At 42.7% G+C, this 13,779-nt stretch overlaps 1 protein-coding gene across 1 annotated transcript in view; it reads right to left on the minus strand.

Annotated features, from left to right (window-relative positions):
- Positions 1–11,548, minus strand: part of Nox3 (NADPH oxidase 3) — a 60,141-nt gene extending 48,593 nt beyond the window's left edge. Inside the window, exons 1-5 of the mRNA XM_051164106.1 lie at positions 11,495–11,548; positions 10,815–10,910; positions 10,589–10,699; positions 9,405–9,489; positions 469–614 (exon numbers count right to left, since the gene is read on the minus strand). Coding sequence (XP_051020063.1) covers positions 469–614; positions 9,405–9,489; positions 10,589–10,699; positions 10,815–10,910; positions 11,495–11,542 — 486 coding nt within the window. The 5' untranslated portion in view covers positions 11,543–11,548. The remainder of the gene's footprint in view (positions 1–468; positions 615–9,404; positions 9,490–10,588; positions 10,700–10,814; positions 10,911–11,494) is intronic.
- Positions 11,549–13,779: the final 2,231 nt, after the last annotated feature.

Here is a 13,779-nt window from a genome sequence, read left to right on the forward strand (position 1 = left end):
CAAGCCAGCTGTTCACACATGTGCCAGAATATGAGGCACAGAGAACAGACCCAGAAAACAACTTACACTTTGAAAATGAAGCATTAAATCTATAATTTCTGGGTTTGGATGGCATTTGTTTTATGAGCCTAACATCAGCGAGGGAAATTTGATTGGGAGCTGCTTTTAAATTCATAATATTAGGGCTTTAACAGGTTTTTGCATTCCTAAAATACCACATATATATTTTCACTATTAATTAATTAAGTGGAATGTGTTTTTCTCCTTGCTCATATCCTTCCAGCCACATTAATGGTTGGGAAACTAGCTGCTAAAAAAGAAAGGTAAAATTGATATTAACATTTGGCAGCAACTTCTTTTATCCGGCTCTTTTATGTAAAGCTTTTGAAATCTATTGCTCTTGATAGGGATGGGAAGAGAAGCAATTCTGCTGCAGCGAGGCTGGTTAGCATGCAAGAACCAACTCACCATATACTCGGTGCGGACTGGATTGAGGTAGCTCTCATTTGGGCCGTTGCCAAGTTTGGAAAGCGCAGCCAGCAGTCCATCAGCGTCCTTGGCCTGACCCAGGTGGTAACGCTCCAGGTTGAACAAGTGTGCCACAGTGTGAATGACTGAGGATGAGAACACAGCAGACATAGGCTGTATCAAAGTCATCCCTTTTACCTCTTCCAAAATACTATGGTGCTACCTTAAGTTTCTCTGTTCTGGCTTTGGCAGTCTACAAGGAAAAGTGATTTATTTATGCACCCTCCCCTGTGTCTTGAATGTTGTGGAACATATGGTGTACGGCTTACCACATGTATTTTAATTATATTAAGAAATAAAGTGATCTCAATTCACCATGATTTAATTTTAAACATGTAATCATCTTGGAAGTGATGTAAGTCATGACATCAGGACTTGATTATTGCGCCCGCTAGTTTTGTGTCAACTTGACACAAACTCGGGTCATCGGAGTGGAGGGAGCCTCGCTGAGATAAAGCCTCCATTAGATCAGGCTGTAGGGCATTTTCTTAATTCCTGATGGATGTAAGAAGACCCGCTCCATTGTGAGTAGAACTACCTCTGCGCTGTTGGTCCTGGGTTCTGTAAGAAAGCAGGCTGAACAAGCCACAAGGACCAAGCCAGTAAGCAGCAGCACGCCCCTGTGGCGTCCGCACCAGCTCCTGCCTCCCTCTCCTGTCCTGTTTGAGTTTCTTCCCTGACTTCCTTCAGTGATGGAGACAAATAAACCCTTTCCTCCTCAACTTGCTTTTTTGGCCATAGTGTTTCATCATGGCATAATAGTAATCCTAGCAGTATACAATACATTACAAGATAATATACAATAGACAATATAATTCTTTTTTTTTAATTTATTCTTGTTACATCTCAATGTTTATCCCATCCCTTGTATCCTCCCATTCCTCCCCCCCCCCATTTTCCCATTATTTCCCTCCCCTATGACTGTTCCTGAGGGGGATTACGCCCCCCTATATATTCTCATAGGGTATCAAGTCTCTTCTTGGCTACTTGCTGTCCTTCCTCTGAGTGCCACCAGGTCTCCCCCTCCAGGGGACATGGTCAAATGTGAGGCACCAGAGTACGTGAGAAAGTCGTATCACACTCTCCATTCAACTGTGGAGAATATTCTGACCATTGGCTAGATCTGGGAAGGGGTTTAAAGTTTACCTCCTGTATTGTCCTTGGCTGGTGCCTTAGTTTGAGCGGGACCCCTGGGCCCAAATCTGCCTATCATATTGTTCTACTTGTAGATTTCTAGGACCCTCTGGATCCTTTTATTTTGCTGTTCTCCCATGCGTCTCTCATTTAGAGTCCCAATAGGATGCCTTCCCCTCTGTCCCAGTTTCCTGGTAAGTGAAGGCTTTTGTGGGACATGCCCCTTGGGCTAGTATGCAGATATAATTCTTAAGGAAAGATGATATACCAATGGATACAGAAATATGAATCTTTGTAAAGAAGTCAGAAAGAATTATTCAAGGATACTATGCAATATACACATCAAGGTATGTTTATTTGACACACAGATTGACTCCAGGGAATTAATGTCTTTTCATTTTTCAGATCTATTTTTGTTATTCTCTTCACATGTTTTAACATGTATGTATGTATGTATATGTACACACACACATATATATATACATACTTATATAACTATGCACACACATTTACATGGATGATTCTCACAGAATTGAAATGAGGCAACATTTGTGGAACCAAACATATTCTTTCTATACTCTTAAATATAAAGTGTGTTAATTCTGAGAGTTGCTATGTTTAAATTTTAGGTAAAGATTACAAATTCAAGGACGCAGTGTGATCTGGCCTGGAAAGTCTGCACACATGCTGCTCCTTTCTAGCTTGGAAACCCTGTTGGGAAGCCAGGAGTCACATCATCTCCATGGAGACCCAAGGGGGTGGCCAGTTGACACATCCCACTGGGATCACACTCAAGTGTGACTGCAGGACTCCTTATGCAGGATACAGCCGTGCTAGCTGCTATTACAGTCTACACAATGTTGTAGGCGTGTTACAGCACCCTCCATGTTTGTCCTCTACAATCGGAGGTGTGGAAGAATGGAGAGCAAATAAAACCAAGTAGCTCCTGAGAATACTGGGGGTAGGGAAGATAGTTCAGTTGGTAAAGGGCTTGCCGTGGAAGCATGGAGACCTGAATTCTAGTCCCAACACGTGTATAATAGCTGAGTGTAGGTGTGTTTGTTTATGACCTCAGTACTGGGTGGAGCAGAGTGGAGAGGAAGGAGGCACATACTAGGAATTTCTGGCCAACCAGACTACCCAAAAAATGTAGTGAGCTCCAGGCTCAGGGAGGGACTCTGTCTCAAAAAAAAAAGTTAGAAAACAACTGAGGAGGACATCCAATGTCTAGCCTCCATATGCACAGGTGCGCACGTGTGCACACGCATACACACAGCTTATGGGAATGTCGCTGCTATTTCGGTGCCTGTGGTCATAGTTGCACAATTATTTCTCCCCACCCCCTTTTCTCTTTTTATTTGTTCCCTCATATTTACATCCTGACAGCAGTTTCTTCTATTGTCCTCTTCCCCAGCATCTCCCCCCAACCTCCTTTTCCCCCGAGATTCAGTCCCCCTTCCCCTCCCCTCAGAACAGAACAGCCTTTCCAGGGACCTCAACCAAATACGCCATAACAAGGCTGGCCACCCTCTCTGTATCTATTCAGTATCATACTTGAAGTCCTAGCTAGAGCAATAAGACAACGAAAACAGATCAAGGGGATTCAAATAGGAAAGGAAGACGTCAAAGGATTGCTATTCACAGGTGATATGATAGTTTACATAAGCGACCCCCAAAATGCTACTAGGCAACTCCTGCAGTTGATAAACACCTTCACCAAAGAGGCTAGATACAAGATCATTATCATCATCATCATCATCATCATCAACAACAACGAAAGAAACAAAAATAAAAGAAAAAAGGAAAAGAAGAAGAAAAAAACCCCACCCATCCATCCTCCATGGAGACAGTGATGGGGGCATTTCCATTCCACAGGACTGGAAGCTGATTTCCATATTACGTTAAAGGACTGATTGACCAATGTACCATCTATACCCAAGAGTCAGAAAGGAAATGATGAATGAATTCTCTTTCGCCTTCGCCTGTTTTTTTTTTTTTTTTTTTTTTTTTTATAACATTCTTCTCCCTTGTAATGCGTTGTTGATCTCAGTCTGTTTCCTATTAGGTTAATTTCCATGTGGGAATCTGACTGCGTTAAGCTCCATTTTAAGGACGCAGGATAGATGGATCAAGACCTAGAGCTACAGTCTGGCTTCTATTGTCACACCTCCCTGCTATTAGAGCTGGAGACACTAAGGAAGTGGAGCAGGAGACCCAAGCCACCTCTCCAGGGGTGGCCTCTAAGGGGATGTGCTAGAACGGTGTCTCCCGTCGTTCCCCTGTGCTCTAAAGTTCATATATTAAATGTTCCTGTGCTTCAGTCCTCTCTGGCTTGCTTTTGTTTCACAAAGTAGACTAATAGTTATCTCAGGGGCTCTCCGAGGAAATATTACCCGAGACCATTTTGATTGCCTAAGCATCCCATTCTCCTCTTCGATTTGGTCATGGCTGAAAACTAGGACTGTATGAGCTGTTAAATCTGGGGCTGCTGGAGGGGGGAGGGTGATATGTAAAAGCAGAGGTATTGTTTTCGTTCCCTTTCAGACACGAGATCTATCTATCTATCTATATCTATATCTGTATCTATATATATCTTACTCTTTTTAAATATGAAAATCAAGCTATTGTGTGGCAATAGCTACTTCAGAGACGGGTTTAAGATGCTTCTGTGGTTGGTTATCGCCTTCTCAGCCACTGAGATACTTTCTGATATTAGACTGGATGTTCGTGTCTAGCTTTTTAATTTCCTAATTTCTTTCTATTTTCTCATCTGTAAAATGGGTAGATTCAGGGAAAAAAATATCCATAACCACACGTGGTATCTTAGATCTCTCCCAGCTGTGTGACAACTGTGTATTACTCTGAAGCCCACTAAAACCACTTTTCATTCAAAAGGGTTCTACAGGTGTGGTTGTCATTTTTTAATTTGTTTCCGAAACTCCACTGTGGTTTACTGGCAGATCTTCGGTCTTGCAGTGAATCCAATACCACTGATGGAAAATGAGCCCTTTGTGTGCTCCTGTAGACTTTCCATGGTTTACAGAGCTACCCACTTGTAAAAGCCAATGCTCTGGAAGCAGAGGCAGGTGCATCTCTGTGAGTTTGAGGCCAGCCTGGTCTACAAAGTGAGTCCAAGACAGTCAAGGTAACACAGAGAAGCCCTGTCTCAAAAAAATAAAAAGCCCCCCCAAAACAAAACAAAACAAAACCCAAAACAAACAAACAAACAAAAACAAAACAAAGCTCAAGATCCCTCTTTCCACAACCCACCCAGTATACCAGCTGTAAGCGGGGGCTTCCTATAATTTTATTTTCTTACCCAAGTACTTTTAAAGAGACCAGCTATCTTGGCAATGCTGTGCATGTGCATTTAATTGCTCTGTGAACTTCTGTGTTCAGATAAGAAATTTTTATTGAGGAGTCAACAACAACAGCAAAATCATACAGGCTACAATTAGAGCCAGTTGCCCCTAGAAAGCGCCTTTTAGGGCTCTCTTTTCTTCTTTGATTTCCCCCTGGAGATCAAAGGAGTATTAACTGAGTGGAATCTTGGAAGAGGGTCAGTTCTAGTGCCCTTCTGCCTGCCTATCAGAAATAACGGTGGGTCTGGAGTTAGTCACCCCTTAATTAAGCTGCGCCTGGAAACCAGGACCTAGGAGCTAATTTTCCCCGTGCTTTTGAAGCCAGAATCTGCCTAAATTTTCCCAATTCAGGGTCTGGTAGAGAACGGATCTGATCTGGCATATTGAGAGACATGTGTTTGTAAATCACATCAGAACCTGTGAGGCAGGATTCTGGGTGGAGCGTTTTTTGGAGTTTCAAGTACTTCCATTGGAACTGGCGAATGGGTTGGTGGCAATTTGTTAGAGGTCAGATCCCAAGGAATTTGTGCCCTTGGGGCCCTGGCTCTACCTTGGAAGCTCCCAACCATTATTTCCTCAGCACCTTTATGCCGTACCCTCTCTTCTCAACCTGCCCCTGTTCTGTTTATTGATGTTTGTGAACTAATTTTAGCAACTCACCAGGAGCTGCACTCAGGGTAATTTTATACCCCCTGAAACCTGGCAGATGCAAGGTGCAGAATTTGCAGAAAGGGCTGCGCAGGTCACAATTTACAACCTCCCGTTGATGGAAACTCAGCCTCCAAGTACTGCTTTCCAATTGGAGGGGTCTTCAAGGTCTGCCATGGGCCAGGAAATCCAGAAAGATTCACATTAGTAAGAACGTGAAGGCTGTGAAACTACGATTTTTATACCAGTGGGGTTACAGGTCCCTGAACACGACTTATTAGTGGTTGGAGGAGGGGGGCCCTACTTATCATAGGCAGGCAAGCAGGAAGGCAGGAAGAAGGGCTCCTGTCACTGCGTTTTCGGTGATGCCCTTGATTAGAGATAGCATTGTTTTGGCCCTTCCCTCCCCTCCCTAGCCTACATCCACCAGTCTCTAATTACACCCTTTAATGATCCGACCAATTAGAGCCTGCAGTTCAACTTCTAGGGGGAAACGGATGAGAAATTAGAGGTTGGCATGCAAACTTCTCTGCGGATGCATTTCTTCCAAGGTTACACACCTCTATTAAGCCGGTTGGCTATTTGAAAAGCGGCATAATGGGCGAGGCTAATAAAATCAGCAGCTCGGGGACACTGCAGCTGCTCCCCCGCGAATACAGCAGGACACGTGAGAAACGCAAGGTGTAGCTATGAAACCAGAGCTTAGCATCTTTTTTTTTCTTTAGAAGCACTGTTGCCAGCCACATTTCTTAGTTAATATGAAATGCAGTATTGCTTGGTCAAGGATTGGACAAAGCAGAGAGTTTCCTTTCCACCTTCCTGCTTTTGTTGGGCTGGGAACTACAGCTGTGTGAGGCTGGTTGCCATGGAGGATGGACGGGATGAGGGTGTTTTGCTGGGAGATAGGGCTCTGACCCTGCTGGAGTGAGCCCCAGGAGATGGTGAGGAGCAGTGCAGAGGAGCAGGAGTTCAAAAGAAGTGGGCTGGAAAGAATACTAATGCCCATTGAAGATTTGTGCGGGGGCGAAGAGGGAGGAAGAACATCCTGATTTTTCTCCTTACAGCAGACTGTGAATTTAGAACCGTGAACGATGACTATGAAGCTGAGATCATTTCCCCAAACTCTGTTTCATCCGCGTAAAGCTTGGACATCTGTCTCTTGTTCCTTCCCTATCAATTCCTTCAGCCTCTCACGGATGTGGCTAGATGCCACTCACCGTTGGTTTGACCGAATCTCCTTCAGTGTTCTTGCGATAGTGACCCAGGCTACTAAGATGCCAGAGACACTCTATGTCTCGGAGGCTCTCAGAGACTGAAGATGGCCACTCTCGTGTAGGGAGTGTGGCTTGAGCCTTGTAGGTGAAGTTATGAGGTCTAGGCCAAGTGATCAGACAGTGGGGCCTTGGTCTGGTACTGTCTTACCCACCCACAGAGGATCGTGAAGGAGAGGGGGTTTCAGCAGGGGGGACATCTGAGCAGAGGCATGCAGGACCCTGGAGCAGTGGTCCTCAACCTTCCTAATGTTGTGACCCTGTAATACAGTTTCCCATGTTGTGGTGGCCTCTCATAAATTTATTTGTGTTGCTACTTTATAATTGTAATTTTGCTAGTGTTATGAATTGTAATGCAAATATCTGATACGGAAGATATCTGATATGCGACCCTCGAAAGGGTCATGACCCAGAGGTTGAGAACCTCTGCTCCGAAGGGTACCCAAGGGGAAAAGGCGATGAGGATGTGTGGCCAGTGACAAGTTTGGCTGAAACTGTGGAGCCCATCCACCGCGCTCTGTGCCTTAGACTTGACCTTACTCACAGTAGCAGTAAGGGAGTAAATGAGCCTGTATTCCTTAGATTCTCACGCAGATTTTTGTCTCAGAAGTAATCTACAACATCTCATCGAGGCAGAGATATTACGTTGCTGTTGATGCTCTTTCAATTCCACAGTGAGCTGAAGAGACCTACTCTGAGCTCACATGGCCAGCAATGGTGGAACTATAAAAGAAGCTGGTCACATGATCCTAGTCTAATACTGCTCACATTAAATTTCACACTGTCCCGAAATAGCACCAAACACAAGGGGTTCAAAGGGTAATAGGGATGATCAGGGTGTGCTGCTCATGGGAGACATTCAGTGTATACATGAGTTCACACTAAGAATATCTACCCAGAGGTTTAAGAAGAAAGCCTTATACAACTCGTGCTTTCATGTATGTTCTCTGCTCCCTTCTGTTGAGTTTTGATGATTTCCCCCCCTTTTCTTTCTATCTTTACAACTTTCTTTTAAAGTCTGCCTTTCACCTACGTATGATAATAAGATTCTTCTTGCCTCGTCACCATGTTCAATCTCTATTCTTAGTGCAAAAAAAATAAGGATTTTTGGAAGGTTTTAAAGCAAGCCTGGAGATACCCTAGAATTCCTTCTTTGACAAGTTTACCAAGGAGCTTTGCGGCCTGTGCCTGGAAGCCACCCACCACAGGGGACTCAGTGCTCTTAGGGGACTCTGATTCTGATTTTTGACCAGTTCAAAGTGTGGCTTCCATTTCTAAGCTGAAGTCTCCTTCCTGGTGTTGCCGCCTGTTTTCAAAGGCTCTAAGCACACAGGTGTATTCTGCACTGTTCCAGGCCCCGAGACCCGCAGCAGCTAGACCAGCCATGTCTCTAATCCTTCATCCACCAGCTCTTTCATCCAGGGCTTGATTTTTTTTCACACTACTTTTAAAAAAACAAACCACAAAGACCTTCTGCAAAGCATACCTCGGGCTGCTTTTATCGGGTATTTAAGACGATCAATGGGGGAAAATCCTTCCCCACGCGTCTCACTGCACACCCAAAGTTGTGTTAATTGGCACTCGGGCACCGTCTGTCATGTCTTGTTGCTTAATTAAATTCACATTTGTTTTGAGTGTTCCTTTTACTCTGCTATTTTCTATGCATGAGAGGATAAAAAACAAATGAGGAAACCAGTTTATAGTTAGATTAGTTTGAGAGGAAGAGTCCGGAATCCTAACTCTAGCATTCCTAAAGACCTGTATTTCAACGTCTTTGTTTCCCAGCAGAACCACCAGCCCGCTGACTACTACCCTCCCTTTTATTCTTTTCCTCCGCTGGGGGCATCTAACCTTGCTCAGGATAGTAATTTCTACTTAAATGATGAGGGTGGCAGTAACAATAGCAGTTTGTATGACTATACAATCTGGATTTTTTTCAAGATTCTTTCGTGCCCACTAACTCACAACTATTCAGAATGCAGCTCACATGACCATTTTTCTTCCTGTTTCTGCTTCTGATGTTGGGGTAAGAGTAAGGCCCCTTGCCACCCAAAGAAGGGCACTCTCCCATCCGGATCAGCGGGCGTGCAATGGCAACAGTCGTTTTCCTATTATATGAGTGAGCTTTTGGCTATAAGTCGATTTTAGTTCTGAATTATACAAATAGCAAAGTGCTCATTTAAATAGGTATTTATCACTGCATTAAAACAAGCCACTTACAGACAAAAGGAAATCTCATCAACTTCCCTTTGATAGTTGAGGTATTATCACAGAAAAACTCATTTGAGTATAGATTAGAAAACGGAAAAAATGTAAATACAAGGTTTCATGTGCTTAGATAAAGGGTGGAAGTTTCTTTTATCTAAAGAGGAGCTTGGGAGAAATAAAAAAAAAAAAAACCCACTTATAAAGTCAGCCATGAGACTGTACCAAACCCATTAGAGAGTGAATGTGCCTTTACCTGCATTAACTGCTATCCCATAGGCAACGAGTTTGTGGAACTTGAGGTTTTTGTCTAGTTGCCTGCTCCATGGTCCTCTGCAGCACTAAAGTGTCAAAAAAAAAATGAATAAATGAGTTAGGGAAATGGACACAGAGCTAACAGGGCCATGAGACCTAAGAGGTTAAGACTCAGGCTCGACAGACCTATATATAGCTTCAGGTGGGGGACAAAGGATTTAAAAGCTAGTGGTAGTTGACCACAACAAAACAAAAGATTTTTTTATTTTGGCCATTTTACTGGAATTTCAGCTCAATCCAAATGTTGGAATTCATAGCCATAAGTCAGTCAGATTGTTGATATATACCTGCCGCCCCAACCCATGTGTTTTGAATGACCTGACACTACTCATTATTACACAAGAAAGGACATTTTGCATCTATAACTAATATTCATTAAGTTATGATTGTCCCACAATAAGGTATGTCTTCTGATAAGGGTTATTGACACTTATTTTTCTGCGTGTTGTTTCCAATAATAGAGGAAAGCAGTAACTAGCGTAGAGGATATATTTAGGAGAGGGGTTGCCACTGACTGGTGTTAAAAATCACTAGATTCAGTCTGGGTCCTGTGAATGTGGTTATGGTAGGAACTGGGTGTTTCCTGAGTGGCCCCTGTCTCAGCGGTTTCTTTATCTCCCTTCAATCAGAAATGACTGTGGTTCCAACTGTCATAATCCTTTCAACGCCGTGTACGAAAAGCTGCATCCAATGTCATAGAGAAAGTCAGTGCTGAAGAACCAAAGTCAAACGGGATGTACTGATTTTTTTCAGTTTTAACTAGTGTAAACATAGTTGCTGGGAGTTTCATAGAAAAATACATGTTTCGATCACACTTGTAAAAACTGTATGTGTGTGTTACCTGATCTATCACCATCTGCTTTATCCCTTTGAGCTAAGGACCCTTATGGAAGTTGGAGTTAGGTTGGTGGTGATCCTCCTGTCTCTGTGCCCCAGCAGTGGTGGTGTTACAGACACACACAGCTGCATCACTGCATTTTACATGGATTCTGGGGATTTGAACTCATCTCCTAAGGCTTGATGGCAAGCACTCCTTTCTGCTGGACCATCTTTCCAGCCTCCAGTTGCACTCATGCTAAGAACTGACAACAACTGCGCTTACTTAAAATATTTTACCATACTTACCATACTTGTTCCCCTCACCAGTGAAATGAAGTTCCGACTGACAGGTAGCAGAATTAGCATGCAGTTAAAATTCAGGCACACTGCAGATGCTCGGGCCCATGCCAGCGTAGACTGTCCGTAAGTTAGAAAAATAAAAGAGGAGAGAGAGTGAAAACGTGGAAGCTTGGAAAAGTAGGATGCATTTTCTTTTCTGAAACAATAACAGATTGTCATTAAATCTACTTACACCCAGAATAACTCGGGTATAAAAGAAAGCCTCCTCTTTTGCATACCAGCGGAACGTGTCAATAAACAGATAGATGTTTACTGCCAGCCATGAGAGCTAGGGCAAAAGGAAAGGAGACACAGTCAAAGCTATGGTCCACCACTCCCTGACTCCGAATCACCTGGGGTTCTTTTGAAAGGAAACAGAGAGCTTGTCAGTACTCATCAGAACTGCTCCATGTAGTTATTTCATACGGAGTAGAGGTTAGCAGTGATTACAGATAAGAAGGAATGACTAACCTTGTTAAAGTTATTTTAAATACACGGGGTCAGCTTCAAAGTATTTACTGACAAGCCCACAATGTTCTCAGTCAACAGGAATTGACCATGGTGAGAAAAGGTAGGGCATCTGTAAAGTGCTCTAGAAAAATGACAGTCTCACAGGCTAATTCAAAGACTTGATAGACAGATACACTTATACACCATGCAAAACAAGCTACTTGACTTTAAAAATACTTAAAAGTGAACCAAGTTGGAAAACAACTTTGCGGGATGCTATAAGGGGAAGTCCAATATATTCAATGAATGTTTGCTAACATGTTTTTTGTCTCATATCTAACGTAGTATTTCCAGACTTAAACCATTTTAGAAATGCCATCCTAAGAATGGGAGCCTCTGAAAGCCAAGAAGAGTGCTACTCACAACCACCACGATGGACACATTCTCGTTCAAAATCCAGCACACCGTCATGACACGTCTCTTCCTACCGAGACGCTATTCCTTCCAGATCCTATGAGCCCTGTGTTGTGAAGGGGTTTCGGTCTAGATAGTTTTTGTCTGGGAGCACCTGTTGGGAGCAGCTCTCAAGAATTTCTAATTAAGGACTGAGTGCCAAGAGCACATCACAGAGCTGACATGCTTCACAACCTAGGTAAATACAAGTTTCTGTCTGCTGAGTCCCTTCTTCAAAGGAAAAGAAACGCATCTCATTAAATTGTCTTCTTGTCTGTGCCCAGTTCATCTTCTACATGATTACAGTCAGGACGAAAATAAGCCTCTGTCCAAATTAGAGAAATAACTGAATTTCTGGAGGCTGCTGGGGATATAAGCAAAGAATTTCCACCTAATTCTCCCCCACGTTACTTGTTTCAAGTCTTTCCTCCTTCTCCCAGTCTTTCCAAAAATAAAAATAAAAATAAAAATAAAGTAAATATGGACTGAACAGTTTTTCAGAATATTGTGAAAAAAGATTCTAAAATTCCCAGATAGAAAAGCTCTTGTAAGCTTAAAAATGTGTTAATCAATGTATAAAGTGCATGTGTGTGTGTGTGTGTGTGTGTGTGTGTGTGTGTGTGTGTGTGTATGTGTGTGTGTGAGATTGATGAGATAAAGATCCCACCCCTATCTGGGGTGAACATCCCTTGCTGTTCCCAGTGATTGTCATTCTCTGATTTTTATGTAAGATGTGATTATTAAATACAGTGATTGTGATGCTAAGACAAAGCGTTCTCCGAGATCAGACGAGATCGGGTGGCATAGCTGTAGACGACAAGCATTCTGAATTGAAGCAACTTTCTGGCTAGTTCTGGCCCAGATTATTTCATTTTTTTTCCACTCGGGGATTGGAGAGAGAGAGAGAGAGAGAGAGAGAGAGAGAGAGAGAGAGAGAGAGAGAGAGAGAGAGATTGAAAGAGGACTTGCTGCTCTTCTAGAGGACCCAGTCAACTCCCAGCACCCACATCATGGCTCACAGCACTCTATAACTCCACTTCCAGGGGATCAGACACCCTCTTCTGGCTTCTGAGGGCATCAGGCACACAGATGGCTCACTGGCATACACATAGGCAAACTACCCATACATTAAATTAAAATTAAATAAAATCTTTTTTTACATAATTAAAAATAAAAGCTTTGAATCATTTGGAGAATTGCCCATGGCATTTGTGGTTTTGTAGGGTTAATTTGTTTAGTTGTAATGGAAGGATTTTTTGTTTTGTTTTGTTTTTCTGACACAAGGTTTCTCTGTGTAGCCTTGGCTGTCCTGGACTTGCTTTGTAGACCGGACTGGCCTTGAACTCAAAGAGATCTACCTGCCTCTGCCTCTCTGAGTGCTGGGACTACGGTGTGAGGAACTTAGTAAGTGTGATAACTGTGAGCTTCTGTTGACTTGCACTTACCTAGGTACTTAGTTAAAGACTTTTGAATATTTATTGTCCAATTAAATTATGCATTGATTCTAAGAGGTGGCTATCCTAAACATTGCTGCATGAATGTGGGAGAAGCTCAAATGATGTAAGCTAGTGAAAAGATGATTGAGACGTGATTCTGATTCTGATCTTAGCATTTTCATTTTCAGCCATAACCATGTGAAATATTAATATTCAGATTTTTGTATTAAAACATTACTAGAAAGATACAAATGTCATTCCTACAAACCAGACATATGTAAGTTATAGGACTCTATTTTAACTTATCTATTACAAGTAATAAAATTGTTATATGTGATTATATGTTCTCTTTCTTCAATATGCTAGTGAATAATTGAAACCTGTATAAATGAATATTTGAAGGAGAGATAACTTGTTTTTTAGGATCCCAAGTGTGGGATCAGAATGGTTTTGTGAGAAAACAGGTGATGTTAATCCACTCGAAGACCAACCATCTCGTGTGGGAGCTTGATTGTTGCCAGCTGAAAAGATCTCGTGAACAGAATCTGGGAGGATATATATAAATGGGCCCAGAACATGAGGCGGGGCCTTTTGGAGACTTGGGATAGTTTTGGCTGTTCATCGCTCCACTTCCAGATGCTCCTAGAGAGTACCACTTGAGGGAAGGCTTCGGGGTTCTAGCTCCTGCTGAGGTTCCATGTTCTGGTTACTCCAGGTTCCAGCAGAAGAAATCCTGCTGATTACCCCAGGAGAATCATGCCTCCGAACTGATATCCTTTTGGTTTTGTTATTGTGTTTCTTAATCCTCTGTTCCTATTG

This window comes from Acomys russatus, chromosome 21 (assembly GCF_903995435.1).
Source record: "Acomys russatus chromosome 21, mAcoRus1.1, whole genome shotgun sequence".
NCBI lineage: Eukaryota > Metazoa > Chordata > Mammalia > Rodentia > Muridae > Acomys > Acomys russatus.